The sequence below is a fragment of the Calonectris borealis genome, chromosome 16 (assembly GCF_964195595.1).
Source record: "Calonectris borealis chromosome 16, bCalBor7.hap1.2, whole genome shotgun sequence".
Classification (NCBI taxonomy): domain Eukaryota; kingdom Metazoa; phylum Chordata; class Aves; order Procellariiformes; family Procellariidae; genus Calonectris; species Calonectris borealis.
The window spans coordinates 13724928-13751092 of NC_134327.1; the positions used below are offsets into that span (position 1 = coordinate 13724928).

The 26165-nt window shown below is 55.0% G+C and overlaps 1 protein-coding gene across 3 annotated transcripts in view; it reads right to left on the reverse strand.

Annotated features, from left to right (window-relative positions):
- The window catches only part of TNRC18 (trinucleotide repeat containing 18), a 56965-nt gene that overhangs the window by 18893 nt on the left and 11907 nt on the right, over positions 1 to 26165 (reverse strand). Inside the window, exons 2-15 of one of the 3 annotated variants that reach the window (XM_075165343.1) lie at positions 20711 to 20836; positions 18463 to 20271; positions 15123 to 15225; positions 14518 to 14723; positions 14173 to 14319; positions 13474 to 13658; positions 12283 to 12706; positions 10844 to 11791; positions 10023 to 10195; positions 9132 to 9268; positions 8551 to 8679; positions 6502 to 6676; positions 5065 to 5431; positions 2127 to 2408 (exon numbers count right to left, since the gene is read on the reverse strand). In XM_075165343.1, coding sequence (XP_075021444.1) covers positions 2127 to 2408; positions 5065 to 5431; positions 6502 to 6676; positions 8551 to 8679; positions 9132 to 9268; positions 10023 to 10195; positions 10844 to 11791; positions 12283 to 12706; positions 13474 to 13658; positions 14173 to 14319; positions 14518 to 14723; positions 15123 to 15225; positions 18463 to 20271; positions 20711 to 20836 — 5211 coding nt within the window. Of the gene's footprint in view, positions 1 to 2126; positions 2409 to 5064; positions 5432 to 6501; positions 6677 to 8550; positions 8680 to 9131; positions 9269 to 10022; positions 10199 to 10843; positions 11792 to 12282; positions 12707 to 13473; positions 13659 to 14172; positions 14320 to 14517; positions 14724 to 15122; positions 15226 to 18462; positions 20272 to 20710; positions 20837 to 26165 lie in introns of all 3 variants that reach the window. The other 2 variants (XM_075165342.1, XM_075165341.1) reach the window with 2 other exon arrangements.

The following is a 26165-nucleotide window of genomic DNA, read 5'->3' on the forward strand; positions in this document are numbered from 1 at the left end:
TGCATCTTTGGTTTCCCCACCATTAAATGACACCCCGGAGGGATTTACAATGCATTTCCCCATTTGTTCCAGATTCCCCAACCTCCTCCCATATCCCCTCCCCTCCCCAGACTTTATCCCATTAAACTGGGATTTTTTTTTTTTTTTTTTAAAGCAGACAGGTTACTTGAAAAATAGACAAAGCCAATTAGGGACAAGTTACCTATCTGCTTACCTGGAGCAAAACCAAAAAGCAAACCCAAAAAACCCCCAATAACTTGGCACCTAAAAGGGATTGATATCCTCAAAATTTCCAACAGCAGCAAAATAAACAAAGAAAAGATGCAGGAAGGAACAGGGAAGGGAAGAATGGAAGTTAACGCAGACTCTTCATGGAAATGTGGCAATCTCACCCTTACATAAAATCCACTATCCCCAGAACTTTCTGGGTTCTCTGAATAATAATTTTTTTTTTTTTGAAACACATATTTCTCTCTTTTGGGTTTTCTTTGAAATGCATTGGTGGGTCCAGCCCAGAGCCACATTAAACCAAATCAGCATTACGTATCTTTCTGCTGTGTTTGATAATTTTTTTTTAGCTTAAATTATCTTTCTTTGGAGGTTGGGTTTGGAGGGAAGAAAAAACAAACAGGTGCATGGAGGAAATTAACATAAAAAAATTAACAAAAAACAAAACAAAAGCAAAACTACCCAGCCCAGTTTTCAATTAACAGCCATCCGAGCAGCGTGAAATACTAAAAGGCTTTTGCTGTGCTACATCCAGATCTGCCGTGTAACTTAGATCTAACAACTGGGGATGCTCTCGCTTAGCATTCAGCCCAGACGAGCTACTTTCTTTTGGGAGCTGAGGGCTCATTAAAATGACCTTTCCCCATGATTATTATTTAATGAGTGCGCTCTAAAACAGAAACCCCTTGTGTCTCTGGAGGAAAAGTCTCAAGTAATCTCTTTTCCACTGAAGTACTAATGACAGGCTGACAAAAAAAAGCTGCAAGAAAAAAATCGGGGTGAGGGTGAGGGAGGGAAAATGCAGAGTCAAATTTAATGCAGTAATTGCCACATCCTCAAACACCGTGGGTTATGTCTGGGCATCTGAAAAAAACTACCACCCAAGAAAAGACGCCGTATACATTTTAAAAAGTGAAAAAGAAAAATTTCTGGCTGCTAAACAACGGGGACCTTACACCCAGCACCCTCCTGCAGCAGCAACAAGGACCAAGTGCCTCCACGTTTTATCTGCCTGCCTTGAGAGAGTCTATCAACAGAGGAAACAAACTGCAAAAGAAAAAAAACAAAACTGGGTGAACAAAATAAAAATTAAATTAAAGAGGTTGGGGGGGGGGAAAGGCCTAGGCTCTATCTGGACAACGGCAGCAGGGATATTTGAATAATAGAGAGTACCCCAGACTAGGTTAATTCCAGTTCTACTCATGGGGAGTGGGAGCAGGAGGGGGATGCAGAGCAGGATGAAGTGAAGCGGCAACCTAATCGCCTGATAAGAGACACAGCAAGAGAGACAAGGTACACAGGTTTAGTTAAAAATGAACTCGGTATGTTTAATAAAGCTTGGTATACCAAATTGCAGTACAAACATCAAGTCACACGGCCACACAATAGTATCCCGCTATTAAAAAAAAATAAAAAAGGAAAAAGAAAAAAGGGGGGGGGGGGGGGGGAAGTAATAAAAAAAAAAAAAAAGCTCCTTCCAAACCTCTGCAAGGCTCATGCCAAAATAAAATAATAAGAAATAAAATAATAATAGTAATAATAATATAATGGTGGTGGTGGCAGCAAGGAAGAAAGTGAGGGAAAAACTGAAGGGAGGAAGGGAACAGGAAAGCAGGGAGAGGTGGACACTAAAACCCAGTTGATATAAAAGCTCTAAAAGAGCCAGCCAGTAATAATATCACAATGATACAGGTACAAAAAGGATAAAAAATAAACGTCAGGCTGATAAAGCAGGCTACGCTGCCAAGAACAAAGATGGCCGCCCTGGCTCCGACCATCAAAATGGCTGACCCCAGCCCGCCAGGCCCCTCACTCACCCTCGCCCCCCGCCCCTCCCGCTCCCACACAGACATGGCAGAGGGGTGCGTTTGGGGTCGCGTTTGCTATAAGCTAGTAACCTTGATCGAACGAGTCCTCCGAGGAGTCGCTGAAGGAAGATCCCGCCTCGGCCTCCCGCAGCAGCAGGCAGAAGGGCTGCTTCCGGCCCACCGCCGCCTTCGGCTTCAGCGGCCGCCCGGCCACCGTGCTGCGGGGGGCCGCTTTGGGGCCACCGGCCGCCCGGCCACCCTTCCTGGCCACCGCGCTGTAGAGACCGGGCGGCCGTGGCTTGGGGGCGGACGGGGGCTGCGCCGGCCACTCGTCCCTCAGGGATCCCTCCTCCTCCTCCTCCGAGTCCGTATCTGCGGTCAAAGTGGGTGGGAAGAGCGTTACATCAGAGAATGGGGGTTTGGGGCTTTTTGGGTGGCTTTTTTTGGGGGGTGCTTTGTTGCGTTTCTTTGTGAAGAGGCTGTAAACCAGGAGGGGAAAGCGGCTGCAGCAGGGGCTGTGTGCCACGATTTTCCACCCCTGCCAGGTCCCTCCACCACAAGTCTCGGGCTTAGCAAGTGGGAGCTGAATAAACACAGAAATACGTATTTCCTTTTTTTGGTCAGAAATAGACACTCTCCACCTAGGCCAAACGACTCCTGTCCTCCCTTGAGACAGGATCCAAGGGGTGTTTTCAGCTCAGGAGCAGAAAACTGAGGTAGACGTTTCTGCTATGAAGATGTCCACCGAAGGCGCAGCAATGCCAACAACCGGGCCATCGACCTGAATTAATCTTAACCATGGTTACGTTCAACACTCTGACCTAAATCTCCTTTTCTACATGAACCAACTCTCCCAGAGGATTTTCGACGCGGGCAGCAGGAGCGAGCCCAGCTGTCAAGCAGGCAACACGTCTAACTCCGAATGTCTGACTCCGAACGTGCCACTCCAGATGCTCTGCAACGTGCAATATAAAGGACATCGAAACGGAGCAGGGACCAAGCCGCTCCTCTGTGAACTGTGGCTTTACAAAGCTGTCAAGCCCAGCAGGCAATGAGAAGTTATCCAGCGGTCCCCTCTGGCATCTGATGAGTGGAAAGAGAACTATATGGTCCCCTGGACGCAATTAAAGCGGGTATGAATTGTCATCTCCTAGCTCATGAACGCACCGTGAGCTCCACAATGTTATGGACATTGTGGCGGGGACCGTTCCAGCCTGTGAGCAGCAGCAGATGCTCTCCAGTGTCAGCCCAGGTCGGGCATCGCTCCCCACCTCCATTGCATTGGTTGTGGAGATGAAGGAACGAGGGATAGCAAGTTTAGGAGGCCCAAAGCCCAAATATACAAGTAAGTTTGGCCATCTGACTTCTGCTAAATTCTGTGGGAATAGGATGCTCAGCTCGCCCTTTGGATCTATGCCCAAGGTTTTCAGGACTCCAGCTAGAAAATCATGAGGTTAGGAGGCAGAAGGACTTGGCGCTCGTCCCGTTTCTCCTCCTCCACAGCCCACCAGTCACGGAGGTGCTGCCATATGCTCAACCTGCCTCCCCAAATCCATCAAGCTTGAGTGACCAAATGACAGGCTAAAGCCCTTTCCTTGAACCTGCATACAGCTGAAAAACCACGCACCAAAGCTGAGCCATTTCAGAGTCGGTTCCTCAGTCACAATAATCCTCCTGTGCTGAGATTCGTGTGGTGAAGGGGCACATTCCTACACCAGGAGACTTGCTGGAGAGGAGAGCGGTCAGACAGAAGCTCCCTTAGGTCTGGGAGGGAGGCTTTGTTCATGAAATCACAATACCAAGTGCCAGGGCACTGCAAAAGCTCCCTCTGCCATGAGCCAAGGCTTTTTGCTCCAGCAACAGCCCGTGTCTCCTCTCCCCATTAGCTCCAGAGCTCCCAGTTTAGAGCCACGTGTCTGTCCTTGAGAGTGAAGCACATTCAAGGGCAGCACTGTTGGGTGGTGTGTACAGCACGACCAGCCAAAGGCTGTGTTCAAGTCCAGTGGACACAATGGCTCCTATTTTGCCATGTAAATGGCTAATTTCATGCCAAACATTTGTTCAGTTGGAGAATCGCTAGCTCATCATCTTCCCCATTAGTGAAATTTCTAAACCGGTGTTCCACCAAGAGATACATTTGTTATGCATACAAACACCCCATAAGACTTTTAACATGGGATTTAAATAGCTGCAAGCAAAGGAAAAGATGCGTATGCAAGTGAGCTAAGACAATTACACAACCAGGCCTCAGACCATAAACTCCAAGTCCCTCACATGCTCTCTGCCCCATTGTCTGCCTGAACCATTAAAGACTCTTCTGCCTCGGGTTCTACTGCCTTCCCAACACTATCTGCAATTCAGCTTTTTCCTTCTGTAACAAGCGTCCCTAGCTCTGCTCGGCTGCAGGAACCTTTGCCTCAGGTACACTTTGGGTTCAGAAATGGCAATCAGTACACAGGATGCTGAGGTGGAGATGAGCATGATGAGACAGATGGGAAGGCTGAGCACAGCCAGCCAGGAACCAAGCCACGATACTGAAGGGCTGGAGGATGCCCACGAACACCATTGCCCCCCGGCAGGCTTTGCCTTTTCCAACTAACTCTGTGGCATAATCCTAAAGCCGATCCCACCCAACTCAATAAGGACTTCAAAAGTCAACCGTTAACCACCTCCTGGAGCAGAGGCTATGAGTGCTCATCTGACAGGTAGAAGGAGAGTGTCTGCTCCCACCGAAAGCAAGAACTTGGGTCACCTTTTTTAAAGCATTTTTCCCCATTGATGATCAGTACAACACAGGCCAGGAAGAGACGCACTGATATTGGCTACCTCTTGGATGGCAAGTTGAGCGGACAACTCATGCTCACCCCAAAGACACAGCAGCATTGATTAGCCAGGGAGGAGGTCACCTTTCACTCATGAGGAAAACCAGACCCATCTCCAAGACCCCTTCCAAGAGGTCAGAAACCCCCACCCACAAGCCCCCACAACAGATTACACTGTAAGAAGAGATAAATGAGGTGTTACTTACTATAGGAGTAGCTGCTAACTTCAGATATTGCTGGTGAATGGGAAACCTTGAGCTGATTTTTGACTTTTAACCCCACCTCCATCTTCTTCATTTTGGCAGCCACTTTGTTTTTACCTTCCTTGGTGGTTTTCAGTGACAGGCCCAGGTTCTTGGCCAGGCTCTTCTTCTCCTCCTTGCTCGGCAGAGCGTCATGGGGTGGGAGGTACCTGCTGCCACCTCCACTAGTTTTTGGCTTTCCCCCAGAGCTGTCGGCAAACTTGAAGGGGGATTTGAGCTTGTCTTGTTTGGTGAGTGACAGGGCCTTGTCAAGCTTGCTGGCCAGCTGCTCCTGATCCGATGGTACCTTCTTCTTCTTGAGCTTTAACTGCTGAGGTGAAAGGAAGAGACACAGGTGAATACAGAGCAGATATCATAGCAGACCTGAGGGATTTTACTACCCCTCGTAACAGTCTCTCATGCACGCTGGTTAATAAGGCCTTAAAATCACGGTCTTAAGCCCCAGTTGTCATAACCCACCATGGTGCTAGGAAGGAAGAAGAGGAAGATGTCAGCAAACAGCACAGCTATACCCTTATAGAGCACTACAAAATTGCAAGATTAACTTAGAAAAATTGAATTTTCTTCCAAAATAAATATGTTCATAGAACAACACGTTTTGGAGTTCTTTTTTCTCAACACCTTCCGGTTTTTAGGATATGTTTGGGTTAGTTTTACAAGCCTTCCTCTAAATCATGAGGATTAAAAATCTTCTTTACCCAAAACTCCAGCCAAATAAATACAGATTTCCACATAATCAATGAGCTCCAGATGCTGGGATGCCAAGACCCAAATACCTCTCAGCAAGAGCATCAGCACAATTGCATTACAGCCAGGGCTGTTACACCCTTTTCAGTATTTTCTTGCTTCTTGAAAAAAGTAAATACACTTTACATGTGCTACAGCTAGATAACAGCAGCTGTAACTCAGTACTTTGCCTGTATGCATTTTGGGTTTCATCAGCAGCTTAAAGCTCCAGTAAATATCTCATTGCCTCAACAGGAGCAGAAGAAAACCCTGCATTTAAAATAGCAAGGCTGCGCTCCCTTCCCTCCCTCGCTTTGGGAAGTCAGTTCCCCTCCACTGTCTCGACAGGCAAAGGGGTAAGACAAGCACTGCTCTGGATTCAGAGCTAGTGCAACACTGCAGTGCTCTGGCTGTCTAGAAGGCACTTGCCTTTCTGCTGCCTACCAAAGAGGTCCAACCTCCATAAGCCAATATTAGCCTTTGCAAACACCCCTCTGCTGCACAGTCCTCTCACGAAGAGCTTCTAAACCCACGTGAACTGGGAGCAGACGCTCTAAGATCAGGAGGAGTTATCCAGTGCAAGCCAACGCTAGCAAAGCAGGAAAGATATCTGCTTTTGGCCCGTGGCTCCGTGTTCCCCATGAGGGCACTGACCTCATTTGAGAAGCTGGGAGCCGCATCGTGCTCTTCCCAGCTCTGGTTCCTCCCTTTCATCTTGCCACTGCCGCTCTCCAAATCCTCGTCCTCCTCCGGGAGGGCCCCTTTGTGCCTCTTCTTCATGCCCTCGCCAGTCTCAGAGTCTTCAGAGAGCAACAACGACTTGCTCAGTCTGCAAGCCAAGCACAGGATGGGTCAAGGTGGGGGGCTTTCCTCCCCGTGATCCCCACCAAGCTCAAAAGTGAGGTTAAATGCCTCCTAGGACAGCAGGGATCCTCAATGGGAGCCAAATCCACTGTGAAGTGACAGCAGTTTGGACAAGGTTTTCCACCAAACAGGAGAGCCAAGGAGCCCTTCTTGCACGCTCTTGGCCACCAGTACAGATGAGGGTGCCTGAAATCAGAGACCTGCCAGGTGGTCTCTGAAAGGAAGTAATTGGTGTCTTGAGTAACAGCCACCGAAAAGTGCCTATTTGGTACAGAGCAGCAGAGGGAAGGCTAGACAGCTGAGCTGGCCTTGTAGGTCTCTTCCCACCTCTACTTTCATGGACTCTGTAGGTGCAGAGAGAGATTCTTGAGGCCCAGGGAGGTGCCTCACTGCCCAGACACTTGCTCTGGTTGCTCGGGTATGAGCAAGGTGATACGGAACTGCCACACAGGGTGACACGGAGGGACAAGGGCACTGCAGGGACTGGCTCGCTCGAAGGACAGCCAGTCTGCTTTACAAGCCTGGCCCCTCTGCGAGAGGCATTTGTGATCTGCATCTTCGGTCTCGCTTTGGGATTTGGGGGGAAAGGAGAGGGTAAACAAATAATAAAAAAAAAAAAAAAAAAAAGTAGGCACATCTTTCACTGCTCCCCAACTGTCTCCAGGAACTATCCGATGGATGATCAGTCAACACCTCAAGACCCCTACCAAGCCTCTGTTAAAAGCTGTCATATGCCGCCTCCTTCACGCTAAGCCTGCTGGCCCAGATCATACCACCACCACAAATCCACTAACACAGGGCAGCCTCCTCAGCTTCCAGGCATTTCCCCTCCCCTCCATCCTCTCTGCTGACCTCCGCAGACAGCTAAACCAACACCTCAGGCTCTGGACGTTGGCTCAGGGTGCGTCTCCATCTCCCACGCCATGCTGCTCAAGCATTCCTGCGATGCGCGACATGCACACGCCACACGCTCATGCACGCACGCACGCACAACTCCAGTCACCTCTGGATGCCTTCAGCCTGTTCAGCCATCCAAACAAGAAGAGCAAAACACAGAGCCACCAAGAGGACAGATTTTCAGAAGCACATGGTCAGTGGGAGCTGGGCACCTGAATCTAATTTGTTGTCTTGAAAGGACATTTGCGAAAATACATAGGGCGCAGGGAGGCAGCTCGGAGGTGCCTTCCCATTGGAAAGACCTGGCCATCTATGGATGGTTAAATGGCCAATGGTGGTGAGATCCAGGCATCCAAACAAGAGCAGCTGGCCTTGCAAAAGGGAAAAAAGCAGAAGAGAGAATGATCCAGACACTTGAAAGAGAGAGGTCAGGCAAAACCAACTCCCACTGATTAAGGGAACAGGAGATGAAGACAGCAGAAACACAGCAGAAAGGCCCTAGAACGTAGATAACCTGGAACAGTCCTGTCCTTCCAGTTTTTTACACCAGCATCAACTAGCTCTACAGCACGCGCTTGCACCATCCGCTCTCCTGAAAACACACGAGGACGTGCTCCCTGACACCAAGAGCTCACCTACAGGTCCCTGCCCAGCCGGCTGCTCCGTATCACCTCACCGCCGCTCAACTCAGCCTGTCCTACTTGTACCCAACACCACAGACACGTGCTCTACCAGCGGGGAGGGAGGAGGCTGGCACCATATTCCCACTGCAAGGACACACTCACATTAAATGCGCGTTTCCACAACACCACTGCTGCCAGAGACCATCCTGCCAACACAACGCCACGGCGAGCCCCCACTGCATCCAAGATGCTCTCCCCAAGTAAGACCCTGGTGCAGCGACCCTGCCGTATTCCCGTCTTCCCCAAATTCCAGCCTTACTTTCCACTCTTGCTGTCACTCTTCCCTCTCTCCTTAATGGGTGACAGAGCGCTTGATCCAAGTTTCCTCTTCCTGGGCCTTCCAGGGCCTCTTCTCGCCAAGCTTCTACTTTTCTCGTCATGCTTTTCCCTTTAAAAAAACCACACGCTTCACTGTTAACCAAGGCAACAAAAAAAAAGCAAAGAAAAAAAAAAGGCAAAATCAAATTTTGCAACCAAAAAGCAAAACAAACAGGAAAAAAAAATAAAGCAAATAAATCCAAAAAAGAAGAAAAAGGGAAAAAAATTTCAAAAAAGCAAGCAAGAATGGGAGCCAACCCAGAACCTTCGCCTGTCACCAAACTGCTAAACTGAGCTGCTGAAGCCAAGGTTGTCTCTAATACGGTCTCCCAGCTGCATTCACCAGTGATCAGGTTGTCGTGTCACACAGCCTAGGAGTGTGTTGTGCAAAGCTCTGGCGGACCATACCAGGAGAGGAGAGGAGACAGGGAGGGATGGAGAGCTGTTTTCTCTCCCGGACCGAGAGGCCGTGAAAGTGCCCAGCTGGAAAAAAAAAGACCGAGTGAGCAGCCTGCGACTTACTCGGAGTCCCTGCGGCGCTGCAGCTTCACCAGCTCCCGCTGCTTCTCCTTGTACCGGCGCTGCAGCTCTGCCAGCCTCATCCTGTAGTCCAGCTCCATTGCATCCATGTTCTCGATGGCTGATTTGATGGAGTACATCTGGGGTGGGGAGGCAAGAGGGGGCGAGAAGGTCAGGACATGTCCAGGCCCCCACCTAGATGGGGGTGGTGCACACTGGGGTGCCCTTGCAATGGCCAAGATCCGCCCAAGCCTGGCAGGGAAGCCTTCCATGCTTACAGTGGAGCAGAGCATCCTCACCCACAAGCACAGATCTAGAGCAGTACCCGAGCAAAAACAGCCAAGCAAAAATGTTCTGTGGCTTACGCATGGGATGGTATCAGCTTTGAGGGAGAGCAACCCTGGGGAAGAACCTGCAGGATAAAATACACCCATGGAGTCTCTTTTCCCTTATTTAAAAAGACAGATCATAATACTCCCTGTCTGGGAACACTTACTTGCTGGGTACAAAATAATTTGTCAGTCTCTCCCATGGGGAAGAGTCAGCAAGAAAAAACAAGGAAAAACCCTCCTGCCACTATCCTTATTTATCCCCCCCCCCGCCAAAGCAGTAACATACAAGTTCCTGCTGGCTTTGTATTACAAACGCTGCTTCTAGGGCTGCCGAGGGTCCTGCTGAGATCAATGGTGTTGATTTACAAACAAAGGAGGAAGCTAAATCGCACCACACTGACTCCTGTGCAGCTACAAACGCGACGAGAGGGAAGCACTGGCTCGCTTTGCTGAATGCAGAAGGGCAACACAAGCCGGGTGGCAAACTGCGGCTGGAAGAGCAAGCTGCGGTGAGTGGATGCGCCGTGGCTTTTCAGGTACAGCCACACTAAGAGCTACTTACGGGTTCATCTTTCTTCTGCATCCAGCTGTACTTTTTGTTGGGATTCAGCTCTCGAGGCAGCCGGATGGTTTTCAGACTTTCCATAAAGGGGGTGGAAAGTACTTCCATGAGCATGTGGGTGCTGGCAGCCAGCAAACTCTCCAGCGTTGGCCGGACAGGGAAACTCTCTGGACCTGCTGAGGACAGAAAAAAAAGCTATAGAGGTTCACTCTCCAAGACTGCTCCTCCAGCAAGCACAAGGAGAGGCTGATGTCCCTTTCTGGACCATGGCACCTCAAGGGACCTCCCAGCCACCCTTGGCCCCCACTTGAGATCTCCTGTTGTGCCCAGCCATGGTGCAACTGGCAGTTCCCATCACGTCTCGCCTCAGGAAGTTACTGGAAGGTGAGATCTTTTCAGGACCTGCCAAGCTCTTGGAAAGCATCATCTGGAGCTACTGGGGCCTCTTGTGCCAAACCCCAACAGACTGTAGACTCAGTGCCTGCCAGACGGGTGTTACCCTGGCAGCTCTCGGCAAGTGGGGCTCCGTTTCCGCTACACATACCACAAACTGTCTAGACATGGCGAGGGCCTTTGGAAGGGGAGAGCAGTACAAACGCCACACGTAGCTCAGCCTACTGCAACAAAAACCCTGCTCCAATCCCATCCAAAGTACCAGCCGCTCCTGCAACTCAGGGCAATGCTCTCCTTGCTGCCTGGCTGAGGTTGCAAGAGATCCCACGGGTGCCTCTGCTCCTCTGCCCGCACAGAGAGCGCCTGGGCCGTATGCAGGAAGACCCAACCTGGCCCCAGGCTGGCCAGACCAGGCACTCACAACTTACTTTGTATTTCTTGCTTCCTTTTCTCCAGCTCCATCTCTGCAATTTCACTCAGCAAAGTGATCCCTTGCAGGAAGGAGTGCTCCAAGGCCTGGTCAGGTAACACCTCCACCTTCATCTGGGATGGAGTGACGCTGGCGGTAGTCAACAAGGAACAAGCCTGAGGCATTTCTGTGGCAGCCACCAAAGCGTTCATCCCAGCCAGCGGGTCGCCCGGCTTGATGTCCAGAGCTGGGATTTGGCAAGAGATTGCCTCTTCTGTGTAGGAAGGGATCTCTGGCCCCTGCTCCCCCTCCTCAGGGGGCAGGTTGGGAAACTCCCTCCCCCGGGGCACATCAGCGCTCTGCAGATCCATGGCTACAGAGGCCTCCTCCCGCTGGGGCGTCAAGTCCATCTCAGGCGGCTCGTTTTCCGTGTGCACAAGCGAACCGTCGTAGTCCATGTGCACAGAGCAGGTTTCTGCTCCACTCCCAGTCTCTGCCTGAGCCTCTGCTTCTGCAGGGCAGGCCACAACCTGGTAAGGAGGTGGGCAGCTCTGGAGGTCTTCCTGGTCTTGCTCCATAGCACCCAGGGCTTCACCTTGATGCAACAGGAGATTGCAATTGTCCACATTCTGCACTGGGACGGCTGCAGAGGTGGTGATGTTCAGAGTCCCCATGTCCTGCTCGCAGATGCCTTCTTGGCTTTCCTCCATCTGCACCTCTGATTTCACCCTCTCTTCCAAGGACTCCTCTTCTGCTGCTGCTTGGATGGGCTCTAGCATTTTGGACGGAGACAGGTGGATGGGCTTGACCTCTGGGGAAAGCTCCATGTGCTCGGAGCCTTCAGGAGGCAATGGGACATCAGGAGCCAGGCCATCCGCATCAGATGCTGCAGTGGGCTGGAGGAGGTAGGGATAGTGTCTTCCAAAGGAGGGAGGCAGGGACTGGAATGGATATCCTGGGGGGATCTCTGCAAGACATCAGAAGGGACAGGCTGTGTAATGGCCCGGTCTCCGAAGCACCTCTCTCCCTAAGGCACAGAGATGGGTTCCCTTCATCTCTCATCCCTTCCTGTTCTCAAGCAGTGGCTGCTTTGGGCACCTCTCTCCTGGCCAACTTGCCACAGGCATCAGCACCCCAGAGGTCCCTTCTGCACCTTTCCAGCACTCTCCTGGAGAGAGATCTATCTCCTGCATCCTTCTCCCACTGAGACTTCAGCCCTGGAGGAACCAACCCAGGCTCGACCCAAGGGAAGAAGACAGCCTACAGCCCCAGGTACCCCTAAGATCCAGGCATCGATTCAAGTCCATCACATCACCCCTGGTCCTTGCCTCTCCCCTGCCTTTTAGAGGAGCTACGTGGTTTTCTCTAGGGGAAGGGATGGAAGCAGGAAAGAGCCGAGGAGAAAAAGGGAGGCAGGCACAAACACAACAGGACTCTGCCAAAGCAGGGCTCTCTTACCTGGGAACAAGGCCTGATATGGACCAGCAGCCTCTTTTTCCAGCTCCAGGTCTTTCTTCTCCACGGTCTCGGGCGCCTCTTCCTTTGGAGGAATGGCAGGGGCAGGGGGTGGAGAGGCGGGGGGCGGGCTGGAAGGATGGGAGCTGGGGGTGGCGGGGTAGGAGTAGGCTGGCTGCGAAGGTGGCTCCTCCATCTTTTGGATCACCTCAGCTTTGAGCACAGACACGGGTGAGGCCCTGGGAGAGAGGGGAGGTGGACTCACAGCCTTGCTGTAGGATGTGGAGGCGCTGGGAGACAGCACGGGTGGTTTTCGGTGCACCAGTCCCGGGGCAGAGGAGGAAAGGCCTGATTTGGCACTGTCCAGGCTCCGTTTCGTCACCTTCTCTTCCATATCTGCACGCTGTTCGTTCGCCTTCAACCTCTCCTGCGACAAGAACAAAACAAAACTCAGCACGACATCTCTACCTGCTCCTGGAAAGCACAGATCTACCACCAAATGAGACCAAAACATGGTCTTATCAAACATGGACTGGAATAAAACACATGTTCCTCAGTGCAACACCATTTTAAGGCCAATCTGATGGAGGGTGACACTGATCTGTGATACCTTTCTTTACAAATTCCCAGCTCCAGGAGTCATGTGAAGAGTGTCTCAACTTTCAGTTGCAATGAAAGCAAACCATTTCTATTTTTAAGTCTCCACCCTAGCAAGCACACATGTAAAATGAAGGCTGAAAACCAGACGACCACTATAAAAATCGAATGGGTGTAAAACACCCAAATGAAAGCTCACAATTTCCAAAATAATTTGGTGAATGGGAGCTGGCTCCAGGACTCAGTGTGATTGCTGCCAGTATTGCAGCTGCTTCTCTGAGCCGCTCAGGAGGTTTGTTTGGAGGTGACCAGGGATGAAACCCTGAGACTAGAGACATCCCTAGGGAAGGAATCGAGGTTGCGCTGCTGCCGAGCAGCAATCCTGACAGCACTGCTCAATAGCTCTACACCAAACCCCTCCAAAACCCACCCCAACTGTGCACTGAATGCCTCATATCCCAAGGACCAGGGCAGGATCACTCAGTACCTCCGTACCCTTGAGACACACTTGCAACACTGGCACAGCTGCTTTTTCCCCCTGGACACCCCAACTTCAGGCTCATTTCATGTCCAAGCAAGAAGCTCCTGAAAACATACCACAAGCTGGGCACTCCTCTGTAGCTCCATGGCGTGAGCCGCTTGCTGCTGCAGAATGTACAGCTCGTGCTGCCGCAGCAGCTGCTGATGGGAGAGGAGCTGGAGCTGGTGAGCGTGCTGGAGGGAGCTCCTGGTCGGGGGGTACATAGCGGGCCACAGTGGGGGCGCCCGGTCCATCAGCTCCGCTGGGGAATGAGCAGAGATGCAGTCAGGGAGGCAGGAGGATGGGGATGGCTAGAGGATTCAGGATCGTGCAGGGCAGCTGTTTCTACCCTAACCCCAGGGTGTGGGGGATGCCAAACATCGGGCTATGCAGAAATGCAACCAGAAATGCAGAGGGGAAAGGGTGCTGTCTTTCCCTCGGCAGCCCCACTCTCACCACCCATGGGTCCTGAGGCTGTCTGACTCGCTTTGCTCTCTACACAGCCTTGGTTTGACTGTCCCTGGCTGAGCCCATGAGTAGTTTCTCCTAACCAAGGACCCAAAGTCTACGGGGTCCTGCAGGGGATGAGGAGCCACTGCTGAAGATTATACACTTCCATCTCTGAAACAAACCTAACAAGACGCCAGCTCACATCCACCCTCGAGCTGTGGCTGCTGGTCCCCACAGGTACGTACGCTGCTATCCAGCCCTCTCCAAAGCCTTTTTTCTCCACAGTTGTCAAAGTATGGTCCTCACGGACGTGCTCACATCCTTACCGAAGTGTGGCAAGTGCTCACTGGGGATCACAACAAGCTGCCCCGACTGTGGGTCTCTGGCAAACTGGTAGGCAGAAGGGAGAGCTCCCCCCATGGCAGGGGGGAAGCCTGGAGTCATGCCCTGGTGCAGGGAAGGGTGACCGAGTCCTGGAAGAAGAAACACCACAGTCACAACTCAGGGGATGCAGGCAGCTCCTACTCATGCCAGAAGTCATCTAACATTTGATTGCTCCAAAGTACCCCCTGATCAGACAACAGCCTCACTGGGCACTTAGCAACACCTTTCCCTGGATTGCATCGGTGTGAACACCCCATGGACACATCGCTCCCTCCCAGGACACTCACCGTAGGGATGGCCGGCCAGCCACATGGAGGGGCTCCCCGTCCTGGGGAGCCAGGGGTGGGCTGCCAAGTGCGAAGCCGGGTCTGCAGACCAGCGCCCGGAGCCTGTCAAGGCTGGGCCTCCCGTCACCATGAGGTTGGAGTTCAAACCGTTCGTGGCACAGCCGGAGGGGTGTATCCGGGCAAAATCTGCCAGCTCCTTGCTCTCTCTGGTCATGGGGGAGGCAAGAGAGAGAGTGAGAGAGGGTCCGAGTGCTGCAGGTTACTGTGCGGCTGCAGGAGCCCAGGGGCATGGACCATTCTGCTGAGCGAGCGTGTTTGCGAACTAGGGTCAGACGCTCAAGGAGAGCTGTGATGGAGGTGCTTAACATCACGTCCAGAATAAAACATCCCATCCCTCCATGTCTTTGGAGCAGGCATGGATTTGCAGCAGTCTATTAGGATTGCTCTGCTGCGAATTCAGGATCAGCACTACTCTCCACACCAGCAAGGCTGGTGCCAGCAGCATCCCCAGGATGGATGCAACCCTGTCCCTCCTCCAGACAGGCTGTCCCCAAGCATGGCTTGTGGCACTGCGGCAAGAGACCCCGTCCCCCTCCAGCCCTCACCTGAGCAGCTTCTCCTGATCCCGCTCCAAGCGCCCTGCCAGGAGGTGGCTGTCCCGGTGGCGGCTCCTCTCATCCCCACAATCATCTTCTGAGCGTCCGTGCCCTAAGAGACAACCCAGCACCATCAGACATGAGAAACAGTCCGGGGAAAGCTGTCCCCTCTCCTCTGCGCACGGAGAGGCAGTACCCTGGGAGCCAGCACACCCAAATGCCACTGTTCCCAAGACCGTATCAGGTTCAAGCCCTAAAGGACAGGGCAAGGCTGTCTATGGGATCAAGATATTCTCACTAAGGCAGCTCCTGGAAGCACCCAAGTGCATGTGGTTTGAGGTTCATGTCTTCAAGCCATCAAGGGACCCACTCACCAGGTCAGGCCAGTCTCCCAGGACAGGACAGCCACCAGCCTGGGAGCAGCAGGACCACCGGGACCATTTTTGCTGAAGGAGAGTGGCAGATTTCCCATCTCAGAAGGAGACGAGGCCCAGCTAAATCCCCGCATCAAACCACACAGTCCTGCTTAGTACATCTCGCAGGGGGTGGATTTTATCTCTGTATCTTCGGAAGCACCTTCTGCTCTTGTAAACCAGTCTGGGAGCCCTGGGTGTGCTCTGAAGCCCTGTTCTTCTGCAACAGGCAGAACCAACTCTATGGACCCTCAGAAAAGCAGCGTGCTCTGCTCTGTAATTCAACCCGTTAGTGGGAATCTGCATCCCCCCCCAAGCCGTGCAACAAGAAAGGGTCTGGCGAGGCAGGAGCACATACGGCAGATGAGGGCAAGAGTCCAAAAAAGGGGGGCTGGATGTTTGGCTCGAGAAACGACTCATCGAGAATCAGAACAGCTCTTGCAAATACAGCCTGGCATGGTAGCAGCCGTGACTTGTACAAGAGGTTAGGAAGCACCTTCAAAGGAGTGAACAGCAGCTCCTCCCTGGCCCTGCCAGGACCAGGTATTGTGGCCACCCTTCCCCTATTTTATCCAAGGTCTTCACCCCAGCTGCCTGATTTTAGGCTTGCTTTTCCCTAGTTTTTTCCCTGGCTTCTTTCTTACCTATGCATTTTTCCATAATTCCCTGTTGCCACTGTCCATGTTATGCTTTGGTGGTATGACCCTCTCCTAAACCCCAGCCCTGCTTGCAGCGAGCTGCTGGCCGGTCTAACAGGGCCAGGAGGAAGGTGTTTGCTTCCCCCCAGCTCTCGGTGCACCCCGCCAGCACATCCCCTGCCCGGGCAATGCTCTGCACCCCGCAGGGCTCAGCAGCACAGCACGGCCTCGCACGGCTGCACCCTGGCTCCTAGCAGCCCTTTCCAGCGTCCTCGCTCTCCCGTCTGGATAAGGTTTGGCACATGGGAAAGCATCTCGGAACATCAAGTCTATTCTGCTGACAGGCAGTCTTTTCAAGGAGGGCTCCACTGTGTATTTCCACAAACCTGGACAGCCCGTGGTTTTTTTGCTGTCAAGTCTCCAATTCCCTCAGCCTTTACTGTCAGAAGGAATCCAGGAACAAGGCAACATCTCTCCCAGCTCCTCTCCCCAAGGCTCCTTCCACGGGCTTCAGGCAGAAAGCAAAGATGCTTTAAAACCTGGCACACACCTCTCTCTCCCAAAGGACTTTCCAGGGTCACCACATTTCCCTTGCAGCCTACCAGGACACTGCGTGCAGTGGCTGTCCCCAGCCAGCCCCTCCTCGACTCGCTGAACGATGCCTTGTGCAGCCTCCGTTGCTCAGTTTTACTACCCAGCCTCCATGGCGCGAGGCACCGGGGCTCGTGAATCCCTCCGGAGCCCCAGCATCCCTCCCTGCCTCTCCGCCAGCACCCCCACTCGCACACAAATCCCCTTCCACTCCCTAGCCCAGGTTTTCCCCACTTGGAGCCCCTTTTCGTATTTATTTTCCCCAGTCGATGCCCAACCGCCTCTTCGGTGTCAGCAATACAGACCAAGCCCTTGGTTAACTCACAGCCTCCCCCCCTCCTCGGCACAAGGTGAGTTGAACACCTCCCCCCAGCCTTTTATTAGAAACGTATCATTTTGTTATTTTACCTCCGCTCCTCCCTCTCCCATCTACATTACTTGCGCTCCGTTATTTATAGACGGGTTTATCATCTTCTTCTCATCCCCCATCCAAACACACACACTTTCTTCTTCGTCTAATTCCCGCCTAGCCCCCACCCCACCGACAGGACGGTCCCTTTTCTGTACAGACCGATGATTGTCCGGACAGTGAATGATCATTTTGTCTATATATATGAACATGACGCACGGACCGCATAGAAAAATTCAATCAGTTATGCATGGAGGAAAGGCTTAGGTCTGTTTCCTTGACAACCAATGCCCGGCACTAAATACTTGCATTTTACTTGCCAAATACTACAGATTAGCCAACTAAAGCCTGCTTTCTCCTTCTTAAAAGGTCTAAACATTCAAGCACCGTCCACTCAGCGCAAGCAAGCTAATGTTATTAGACGAATATCTCCTGGCACACAAAGGGGGGGCAGCATTTGGGGGGCGAGAGGAGGAGAAAAGCAGTCTTGTTTTCTGTCTGAAAGCCAACTGCATCACTTAGCAACGAGCCCGGAGGCCTGCCAGAATTCAACCCTTGTTTGCAGCCTTTTAGTTCGGCTCAGTAAATTACATTTAACACAAGCTGGGAGGGTCTGGGACGATTGAACGGCTGAACAAACAGCTCCCTGTGCTGCCCACGAGGTCCTCGGTCGGCTCCCGCCCAGGCGCGGGGAGGGCGACGGGAGGCGATGGGAACGGAGAGAGGGGCTGCCGGCCGGGAGAAACCGCCTCTCGCCGTTGAGGTTTGGGAGAAGGGAGCGAAGGCAGAAAAATGGGAAAAGCCAAGGCTAAAAATGGAAACCCAAGCATTGGTCACCGGCCGCTCGCTTTGGCATCGCTCCTTGGCACACCAGAGCCGAGCTCTCTCCGCGCTGGGCAGCCCCCAAGTGTTATCTTGCTACACAAGCCAAGCAGAGCACCAGAACACTCGCCGGAGCCATCCCCCTCCTTAAATCAAAACCATGAGACTAAAACACCAGCACAAAGGTGGATTAAGGGGTTTCTCTGTCACTCCCTTCGCTAAGAGGGATCAAACACGTGGAAAAGGGTTGTCCTCGGAGGCGGACAGAGGGGATGGCATGGGGGAAAGGGGACTCCCTCTTGCATGGGGAGTCCTGCTCCCTGCTGTGGTCTACAACGTGCCCTTGGCTGGGAACAGGAGCAAAGAGAGCTGAGGATGCCAAACTCAGTTCATGCCACACAGCCTGCACTGGGTGGCTGCTCTCCCCAGGGAACAGATCCCACAGGGAAGTCCCAAGACAGGTCTGGAGAACCTACCTTTGATGCTGCTGAGAGACAGCGAGCGATCCCGATCCGCCAAGCTGGGCCCCAGTTTGCTGCTGCTGCTGCTGCTGCTGCTGTTGTCCTTCTGCCGGGCCACGGCCACGGCGATGCCGACAGGCAAATGCCTCACCTCCACCTCGCCCTGGGAGCCGATGCTCTCACGGCCAAAGGATTTGGCACTCTCAGGTCTCTCAGGGTCCCTCTTCAGCTGCTTCGCTGGCTGCTGCGACAGCAGCTGCTGCACTTTGGAGGCACCCAGCTGCGAAGAGTCCAACTTCATGTTGCCCAAGCCGCCGAAGGGGCTCTTTTTGCCGCAGCTCTGCCGGGACGCAGTCTCCTTGGCAAAGCTGCCGCTGTACTTGATAAGGCTCTGCATGGCCGACCCTTCGCCATGGGAGGCGGGGTGGAGGACATCCGCGGCGCCCCGTGAGCCCACCACCGAGGACCGCGGCAAGCCACTGGGGTCAAGGTAGACCTTCTTGGCTTCCTCCTCCGCCCGGGTGACGTGGTTGTGCTGCGCGGCCAGCACCGCCATCTGCGTGGTGGCAAAGTTGCCCATCTCAAAGGGCTTCCACTTCTGCTCAGGCGGTTTCAGCTGACTGTGGTCCAGGTGCTGCCGGGAGGAGTCCAAAGTGCCATAGACCTTCGCCGCTTCTTTGGAGCTGGATCGCTGGAAGCGGTCCCGCTCGCAGGGGCGATGCTCTGCCTCCGGGCTCGGCTTCAGCAAGTCCTTGGAAGCCAGGAACTCCCTGCTCTCTGGAGAGCCCAGCCCCGGTCGATTGAGGAAGGGCTCCGAAGCGACCTGTCTCTTCAGCGCCATGGAGTTCGCCCTGATCACCGAGCCCTTCTCCCTCAGAGCCTCCATCCTTTTGGCATCGCTGTGGCAAGAAAAGTCCTGGGACAAGAGCGTGCGGGAGGCGTCCGCGAGGCACCGCTCCGTGGGTGACTGCAGCACCCCCACCTTGCCGAGGTCCTTGTCTTTCGCCTTGTTGTCGCGGGCCTGCGAGGCGATTTGGATGGGCCCGCTCCTCTCGTCGTAGGCTTCGACCGAAGGCACGAAGGTGGGGGCGATGACTTTGTGCTCCCTCCCCAGCTCCTTGGCCGGTGGAAAGATGGTGTACATGCTGGAATGGACGGGCTGCGGAGGGAATGTCGTGGCCGGCGTCATCTTCCCCGGCTGCGAGGGGTGCGGGGACGGGCAGCTGCAGGAGACGTGCAAAGCACCCACGGAGGGCAGGAGGGGCTCCCCCCGCTTCAGTCGCTCAGCGTGGGCGTGCGCAGAAGGCCTCATGTTCTCATCGTGCCGAGCGGGATCCTTGGCACAGCGGTCCTGCTCGGCACCCAGGACCTTCAGCATGGGGTCCCCGCCGCCGTTGCAGTTGCTGAGGGAAGAGCTCTGCAGCGGGTTCTTGGACTTGGGTTCCCCACCGCCCGTGCCCCGATTTGGCATGTGCTCAGCCAGGAACGGTGAGAGACGCTCGCCGACCTTCACCGCCTTCTCCACCACGCTCACTTTCCGGTCGCTGTCAGGCTTGGTGTCCTGCGTGAGGTCTACCACGCTGCGGGGCCGGGGCTCCTCCTTCGGCTTGCCCTCCTTCTTAGCAAAGGGCAGGGACAGATCACTCCGGCATGCCCGCTCCTTCCCGCCAGGGTCTTTCAGGCCTTCTTTCGAGCTCTTGTGCAGCTGCCCAAGGTCCTTCTCCCGGAGCAGAGTGCTCGGCGTGTGGTTGCCCGCAGTCCTCGACAGGGGAGGCTGCGGGTGCAAAGCAGACTGGCCCGCGTGGCCGGACAGGTAGAACCCATCTGCAGAGCAAAAGCAAACAAAATTACCATGGGTCTCCATCCTACACAGAGACAGACGAGAGGTGGAAAACTGGGAGGGAACAGGTTTCAAGGATGTCTCAGACATGGCCAGGAAGGACCAGAGCAGAGGAGACCGGGCAGGTATCTCCACATAGCCCAGATGGGGACGCGGGACAGCCCTGTTTCTGATGCACGCCGAGACTTGCGATGCAGCAGCAAGTTGGAGCTTCAAGGAGGGACCTGGCCAGGTTCCCTACAGCACAGCCACATCCCAGACCTTGGTATTGCTAAGACATCTCTGGATGATAATCCAAAGGGGTTCCTGCTCTTCCCCCTCATCGTCCCAGCATCCAGCAGCTCCACCAGGCAAGTGAGTCCCAAAACAGGGCGAGCACCCAGGGATGACGAAGGGGAAGGGTGCGCAGGGACCCAGACTCACCTTTTTGTGACTCGAAGAGGCTGTGCTGACCCAGCTGGGCCAGGAGAGGACTGCCGGCGCTGGGGGGCTCGAGGTGGCTCAGGGGAATGTACGACGGGTAGAGCCCGTTAGGCAGATGGGAAAAGCCTGCAGAAAATGGGAAACAGAAGAGGGAAACATGTTTCAGCCCAAGCAGCACGCCGCTTTGGAACGAGCCCCGCAGGAGCACAGACTGTTGTGGCTGTCGGTCCCTCGCGCGCCAGGAGCAGCGGCTGCAAGGACGCGTGTGGCAACGCACATCGCACACAGTGGGGAGCGCTGCTCGGGCCCCCCACTTCAGGTACTGACCCCCCACTGCAGGTTCCCCAGTTCACCCCTTGCACCTCTGCGGGGCTCTAACTTTGCAGCCGGTGGGCTGCAAACGGAGGGTGCTGCTTTCTGAGCAGAGCCTTAAATCTGCAGGCTAAACGACCAAACCACCTGGCCGATAAGCTGTTTTATCACAAGTACAGCGACCTGTGGGTGAGGGCACTCCCCAACAAGCTTCCCGAGCAGCGATAAGAGCCTCTTGCCTGCACAGCTTTGCCAACACAGCCCGTCCCCGCCGCAGCTGCCCCACACCGGGTACGGACTTTGGGGAAAGCACGAGAGCATCCTCCACAGCAGCTCACACAAAGCATAGTTTCACGTACCCAAAACCAGCACCTTATCCCCAAGGAAGGCAAAACAGAGGAGAAAACCTACTGCCTCCCCACGAGCTGATACAAAAACAGAGTGTCCCCAAGGCCCAGCTGCCAGCGGTCTGGATTATGTCCCGGACACTCGGGCCTCTTCCAAGAGTGGGCCCCCCAGTCAAGGTCCTCACGCAGATAATCATCAGCAGCATTTCATCAGTGAATACAATCACCATAATAGTGGTAATAACACGAGCTCTTGGCTACAGGCAGCAATTCCTCTGCAACACTGCCACCAAACGGCACCCGTGCAATACTACAAACCCCAACGCTCTGCGAGAACCAGCTTCCCAGTTGGTGCCATCATTTAAACACCCATTAAAAGCCATCAGGAGTCTGAAGGAGCCAATCAAGCTCCCTGCAAACCTCCTCCCTTCCCCTCAGACTCCATTAGCAACGAACCTCCCCAAAATCCAACAATCCCACTGAAAGCAACGAGTTTGTCAAGAGTCCAGCATTCAACTGGATCAAAACAACATCACACCAAAACCCAACAGGAGACAGAAGTTCTGTCCCCGAAGCTGCACGTGGAGCACCATCTGCGAGAGCTAGTCAGTATTTCACATTATTTAGACAGCCGGGATCTCTTTCGCATACATGTTTGCATCCCGGCACATGTGCTTCACCGACGCGGTGCTCCGCACGGCTCCTGGCCCAGATCCATCACCCGACAGCTCCCAGCGGCATCACCCGCACATGCCAGCCCTCCAGCGGAAGGACCAGGGGAGCTGCTGTGCCCGTGAAGTTCAACGCAGAGCCCGTTCCCAGCAGGTAAAACTTGCCATTTAATCTTGTGCAGGGTGCTGTAAAAGCACCGAGTGTGCACACACATTCACACCTCTCCTTAGTAACCCCAAAACCTTCATACTGGAGCATTTCCAAACACACTTTCTTATTCCAGGGCTGGAGGGTGCTGGGTTAGCTGTGAGCAGCTCCACTCCACAACTCGTTTGCCTTGGCCGCGCCACCTCCACTGCACCGCTCCGGCACGGCTGGGCTGGCGACAAGCCAGTGCCTGGAGCAGAAGCGACACATCTCCGAGGGAACGCAAGTCCTACCTGGCAAAGCACATGGTTTCAGCACGACAAACCCCCTGGAGCACCCCATGCCACACCAGCCCGGCAGGCCGGGCCCCAGACATCCCCACATGAGCCCCTTTTCCCAGCCAGACCTTGATCCCAGCTGCAGCCGCTCCAGCAGGCGGGAGCACCGGCATGGAGACTGCAGCGAGACACATCCCACGCTGCAGACACCCCCATGTGCAGATGCCCATGGCACATCCCCAAAAAGAGGCATTTTGGCACTCCTGGTCCTACTGGGGCAGCTCTCTGCCTGCGGCATCTTACCCTGCCCACGGATAACATAGGGTCAGCCCCAGCCCCAAATGCTCTGGGGCTTCCTCCACAATCAGCATCCCACCACTGGGATCCAGCCTCAGCCCGGGGCTGCAGGAGGAGGAAGAGGAGTGGGAAGGTCGGCCGAAAGAACAAGGGGATGAGGAACTGTGGGATGACAGTGGCCGAAGGGCAGATGAAATCCCCTCCAGCTGCCCAGCATAAGACGAGCTGTCAGAGAGGTTTTCTAGCCACTGTGCTGGAGCAGGGAGCAGAGCAGTGACAAGTGGCTTCATGTGCAGTCTGAGCTGGGGACAGGTTCAGGTGGACAGTCTGGGGACTCTGCAGGGCAGTGTCACCACCCCAGCTAGGAACCAGCAGCAGAACTGGGCTGATGCCACCAGCCAAGCCCCAAAGCCACCTCATGCTGGGCAGCCCTTCCCAGCGCCTCCCGCGAGCCATGGCAGCAGCGCTGCTCCTGAGAGAGGCGTAATCCCAGCATGGGGGCTCAAAACCCATCCCAAAGCTTTGCAGGTGGGGAAACTGAGGCATGGGCAGATGCAAGGACCTGCCTGCATCACCCAGCTGACCAGCAGCAAAACCAGAGAGCCACCTGAACCCCAGTCTCTGGTTCACCAGTGACACTGTTTTCCCTTCCTAAATGCCCGAAAGGAGAAGCTGCCCGGGCTGTATTTACCTGGCCCGTTCCCTGCCAGGAACCAGAGCTGGGGCAGGGAGGAGGGATCCGAGCCACAGCCTTCCTGGGGATGAACCCAATGCAAATCCAACCCCGAGGCACTGCCAGAGCATCCCTTCCTCCTCACAGCCCTCCAGCAGCAATGCTGACGGGCTGGTATAAGACTCGCACACAGCCCGAAACCTGCTGCCCCGCTCCCCCGGGCAGGACCTGGAGGTGAAGCTGCTCCTTCATGCGCTAAGAAGCTGCATTTGCAGCAGGTCGCCGTGGGCAAGTCGCTCCTCCTTGGATCTCTGTGCCAGAAAGTGATGCCAAGGGGAGAAACTCTACCGCAGTGAGCAATGCACAGCTCACCCCAACCATGGGCTTCTGCCAGGGGAAAGGGAGGGGAAAGGGGGAAACCACAACCATCTCCATCTGCCTGGGGCCAGAGCGTTTGCTGAACCAGCGCAAGATCCTTTTCGCCCAGGGACACGCCGACAGGTCTCGGCAGGTTGAGCCACGCTCCTCCAGCCGACTGCTCGCCCAGAGGCGGGCTGGCACCACGGCGCAGGCAGGGAGGTGCAAGTTGGCAGCGCTGCCAGCACCAGACCGGCTGTGCCCCCCTTCCCTTCCCTGCCACGCCACGCCAAACACACGTGCCCATCAGCACAGCCTCTGGCCGCCTGGGAAAGGCATCACCAAAACAAATCCCACGCAGGCGTTTTGCCCGCGTGGGCACACACGATCCAAAGCAGCCCGGTTCAGAGGAAAAAAGGGTTTAAGGGACACAGAGATCATCCCTCGAGCCACCTTAACCCTGCAGGAAGGCGACAGCCGGCAGCCAAAATGCACGTCCCTGCTCGGCTCCCCCTGCGATGCTTCAGCGGGTGTAGCGGATGGGCACAGGAACGCACGCCCGTCCCCTCCTTCCCAGCTCCAACACGAGCTGGTAAAATGTACCTGCTTTGCACGATTGAGACATAAATCACTAAGGGCTGTTATTAGAGGAACTTGGCGGGTGCAGATGTTTTCAACTGGGCTGACACATCTTCTTCATCTTTGCTCAGCTCTCCAAAACGGCACGGGGCGGGGGGAAGAAGTATGGCCGGGTGACTCACCACCGAGAGGGGATGTGACTGATGGGGAGATGAGATACCAGCGACCGCACAAACCACACACCAAACGTCTGGAGGCCGGAGGTCGCGCCGGGGGAAGCGGGAGGGAAACGGGCCCCACGTGCTCAGCCCGCTCGGGGTTTGCCCAAAGCTCCCTGGGAGAAGGGAGCCACCAGAAAACATCGCCTGGCTGAGGTGGCGAAGGCGGGCAGGCGGACGTGCCCGCAGCGGAGTGAGCTGCCGCGTGCCCCCGGTCACCCAGAGTTTTTAACCTGCGGGGTCTCTCTGTCTCAGCGCCCCTGGTCCCCAGGCCTGAAATTCAGCCCCGGCCGGAGGAGTCGGCCGAGCCTGGGTTGTGAAAGAGCAGGGCAGGAGGGGGACACACTGGAGCTGAAGGCATCTCCCCTGCGGACACGGCTCCGGCCAACGAGCCAGCCTACATGCCTGATGTGACACGTGTGTGCCAGCACTGGGAAAGCTGCTTCACCCCAGCCTGGCTGCAAGCGACCAGCCGGCACCTTCACGGCATCCGCGCGCTGCCCTCCATGCCGGCTGCCGATCCGGCGCAGAGGTGACAGCTCACTCGGGCACCCATAAAGGGTCAAGGACAGCGAGCAGGAGCGACACAGAGACACCACTCAATGGGGAATTCACTCCCCTGGTCCAGTTTTCCAAACCAGCCAGCAGCATCGATGCACCAGGGAGAAGCAGCATCCGCAAAGCCTCTGTGCATGCCCAGGGACGGCTCTTCGGTCCCTGCTGTCGCCTCGAAGGGAATCACACAACAGGACGCAGACGTGTGACAGCCACGGTGGCCTGGAGGGGCAAGCAGGCAGCCACGTGCGAAGCGCGCCCTGAAGCCGAGCTCTGGGCACGAGCCATCTTTGCCGGAGAAGCCGCAGCCCCGTCACCGGAAGATCCACGGCCTCCAGCGGCCCGGGAGAAGTGAAGTAACTCTCCCCCATCGGCCCCATCTGCCCGTTATGGGTTTCTGCCACTTATGAAATATTTCCAACCGCCGGCACCTCGCCCCATCCTCCCCGGGCTGTGATGGACGGACACGCTGCCAGGAAGCAGGCTGGCACCACGCAGCGCTGTGTAAAGGGGCTGCAGCCACAGAGGGGCCCGAGCCAAAAAGCCTGGCCCTGCGGTCCCCCCGGTCCGAGCCCAGAGGGGCTGGGAAACATAGCAGCAAGGCTTTGGGTTTATTTCCATGGGATGTTTTCAACTCTGGGCATCTGAGGGAGATTTGCAGCCCGTGTCCCAGCTGCCTGCTGGGCTCTGGCACGGAGCAGAAGCCGCAGCCGCCCTTGGCCGGGAGTACGGTCACCTCTTCCCCAGTCCGGCTCGCAGTGCTTCACAGGCAGCCAACTGGGACACCAGTCCATGCCACAAACAGCTGGATAAACGCTTACGTCCTCATGAGTCCCCCTTTCCCCAGCAGGGAGGGAGGGGAACCGGGAGAAGTCCAAGCACAGCGAGTACTCGCTGGCCGCCAGCCCCCGTGGGGCCCCCTCCCACCGCCGGCGGGATGGCCGCCGAACCAGCACCAGCTGCCCGTGCTCACCATCATCGCTGCATCCCTGATCCTCTCCCTGCAGAAGCAGCAGCTTC